The sequence below is a fragment of the Scardinius erythrophthalmus genome (genome assembly GCF_964197995.2).
Source record: "Scardinius erythrophthalmus genome assembly, chromosome: 15".
In the NCBI taxonomy this organism is placed as follows: Eukaryota; Metazoa; Chordata; class Actinopteri; order Cypriniformes; family Leuciscidae; genus Scardinius; species Scardinius erythrophthalmus.
This window is the reverse complement of record NC_138235.1, coordinates 21,586,614-21,589,866: the sequence shown is the minus strand read 5'-3', so window position 1 is coordinate 21,589,866 and position 3,253 is coordinate 21,586,614. Positions and strand designations below refer to the sequence as shown.

The 3,253-nt window shown below is 42.4% G+C and overlaps 1 protein-coding gene across 1 annotated transcript; it reads left to right on the top strand.

The window, feature by feature from the left end:
- Window positions 1–497: 497 nt before the first annotated feature.
- bhlhe23 (basic helix-loop-helix family, member e23) lies at window positions 498–2,006 on the top strand. Its single transcript, XM_081386338.1, has one exon. The coding sequence runs from the start codon at window positions 790–792 to the stop codon at window positions 1,471–1,473; it is 684 nt and encodes a 227-aa protein (XP_081242464.1). The 5' UTR covers window positions 498–789; the 3' UTR covers window positions 1,474–2,006.
- The last annotated feature ends 1,247 nt before the right edge of the window (window positions 2,007–3,253 follow it).

Below are 3,253 nucleotides of genomic sequence, written 5' to 3'. Positions count from 1 at the left end.
AAAAGGCTAATATTGATCCAGTTGTAGGATTTCTAACTGAACCTCTCTAAAATTTATATTGGAAAACTTTTTGTATCCACGGTACAATACAAAAATATATATATTCAGTGATACAATAGGCCTATTCCTTAAAAGAGCCTAAATTTGTCACCCAATTAGGGTCACCAAAAAGGTTTAACGTGGCAGGGAAAAAAAAACACTATAAAACAAGTTGTTTTGATCATTAGTTAAGATATCGTTGTGGCAATACTGCGTTAATTTGGCGTATAACTGATACAGTAGATTACAGAATAATACAATGGCTGTTCACTACAATGCGCCTGCCCTGTATTACATTATGCCATCATTTGTTCAGCAGTTATCATTGCTATAGTTGAATTTAGGAGCATGGCAGTTTCTAATCTTCTTAATTAAAACGCCCTCCTGATTGGACAGAGTGATAATCCCGCGGGGCCTCGCGCTTTTACTCACTGGCGTGTAGAACTGCGAGCCAGTCTCAATCTGCCCAGGGCGAGGGCAAGACGCACTGCAAGAACGCGCGCAAGTTCAGACGAGGCGTCTAAAGTGCACACAACATCACTGTCTGCGCGGAAGAGCGTTACGCGAGTGCTCGACGTGATAGGGGAAGAAAGATCTCTATCAAAAAGTGACTTCATTTTCAACAACAGCCCTTTGGAGGACACCCACGAAAGAAAAGAAAGAAGACAGCGCGAGGAAGCTTTCAAGAGCGCGCTCGAAAGTTTTCCATCCGGTCCGTTTTTTGTTTTCGTTTTATTTCTTTTCTACAAAATGAATGCCGGCGAAGAAAACTTGCTGAAATCGATCAGCAACGACACCCTGCTGGACCTGACGCAGCGCTACGGACAGTCCGCCTTCGGCTTCGGCGCTGGCCACGGTGCTGGGAGTCCTGCCCGCTTCTCCCTCACACCTGCCGCGGATTTCCTCTCCGGTCAAACGGGAAAGTCAAACGAAAGTGGCGGAGAGCAGACCAGCGACGAAGACGACGGCTTCGACCACCTCGAGTCTCGAAAGAGAGGCGCGGGCTTCGACGATGATAAGCACCCGGGCGCTCTCGCCAAGAAGCCGAAGGAGCAGAGATCTCTCCGGCTGAGCATCAACGCGCGCGAGCGCAGACGCATGCACGACCTCAATGACGCGCTGGACGGCCTGAGGTCTGTGATTCCCTACGCGCACAGTCCGTCCGTGAGAAAACTCTCTAAAATCGCAACTTTGCTTCTTGCAAAAAACTACATCCTAATGCAGGCGCAGGCGCTGGAGGAAATGCGCCGGTTGGTGGCTTATCTAAACCAAGGACAGACTATAACTTCGCCGATTCCCACCTCGCTCGCGCCTTTCGGACAGGCGGCCGTGTATCCGTTTTCGAGCACGGCACTGGCCACCTGCGCGGAGAAATGCAGCTCGTTCTCCGGGACCCCGTCCAGTCTGTTCAAACACTGCAACGACAAGCCTTGACTTCCACGGGCTGAACTCTTCCTGCTTCATCCTTATGTTGGTCTGAATCGGAACGGTTTTGTTGGGAATGAGCTTAGGTCTGATTCAAAAGCCCTACGTGTCTAAATAACTACGATGTGTCATCCTGATTTATTAGATAATACAAAAAATGTTAACTGAGGCACACAGTATTACTGAAATAAGCTTTTAAACCCCTCAATTTCTAAAGCATTTCTGCTTCCCCCCCCAAGGATTAAAAATGATTATTTGTGTGAAAAACAAACAAACATAAAGAAATTATATGTTACTTGCTCACAGCTTGCGGAGGATTTATTTCTTAATTCAAACCTTTTCTCTTCCGTTGTTGGTGAACTATGCAATTTACTGCAATTTCCCACTCTACGATAATTTCTTAACCTGCTTGTCAGAAATTAATAAACGGAAGATGAAGTCTCGCCTCCATCAGTGTATTAAAACGGTGTAAAATTCTCAGATGTTTGGCCTAAAAAGATTTTGTTTTTGTTTTTGCACAATTCACTTGATTGTATTGTACAACTGTGAAGAACTACTTGATCAAGCCTACAAAGCATCTGGTCTCGTTGCGACATGAGTTTCATACTGTATAGCCTATTGTTTATATGTCTTTATAATTAAAACATATATCTATGACCATCTCTGTTTTTTTTTCTCCCAAACTCAATTAATTTTTTGCTACTGCTTTTGTTTCATTTCATAACCATTAAATGATTTAAGTCTGTCACTTATTGATGGTCCTAAATGACCAAAAATGAAAGCTTCAGTGATTGTTGTTAGTAAACAGGGCCTAGCACGTGTACCAACACAAAAGTCTGCCACGCTTATAGGTTCAATTTATGTAGGCCTATCGAAGGTTTGTGTCACGATTCTAATGCGTATTGAAATTTGTAATAAATGGACCGGTCTCATTTATTACAAATTTCAATACGCATTAGAATCGTCTGGTCTTCACTGGTAAGACGGGGCCTGCTGGCGGAAGCGCCCCGGGGCCGGAGGGTCCTGTCCTTGAGTATTTGTGTGATCGTGAATCGTGTTCTGTAACCTATAGCCCTTCCACTTATTAACACGATTTCAGCGCCTGTCGTCCACAGCCTGATAATGCATGAGCGCAGCAAAGACAGTTTTATACACACTGCTCTTTAACCAAACCAGACCTTTGTCACTGATCTAACACTGAATCGATATATCACCACGTTTTGGACTGTTCTTCTTGATGTTTGTTTAGCCTCAGAGAATATCGTTTTTAATCGTTTTGCACAGCCTATTACCATCAGAGGAGGCAAATATAAAGCTTTGCGCGTTCAAATAATTGTAAGAATTAAATTATATTCTTAATACATTTAAAAGATAATATATTTTTACTTGTTAATGTAGGCATGTAGCCTACTGTTTTTTCGACTTCTGATTTGCAATACGAATTTATGTAATAGAAAAAATTATAACACACTCCTGGGTCATGGCACGAAAAATGTGCCTTTTAGTTCCCCAATAAACATAAACAGTGCCGCTAACAAAGACAAGATGACACCAACTTTTACTTATGGTATTATATGACATAAACAATCTAGTAGCCTAACTTAATTTTATTTGATCCTTTCTTTAGGATTTTTATTATTATTATTATTATTTTTTATGGTCTATCTCCACGCTGTTTTTCCACCTTCTCTAATGTTCACATTTTCTTTAGAAAAACACCGTGGCCCAGCCCAGGGCAATGGCTAACTCCGTTCAAATCCTCTATCCCGTTACCTTTTAAATGCATTCA

Coding starts and splice junctions, on each gene's coding strand:
- bhlhe23 (XM_081386338.1), top strand. CDS start 790: ATGAATGCCGGCGAAGAAAACTTGCTGAAATCGATCAGCAACGACACC.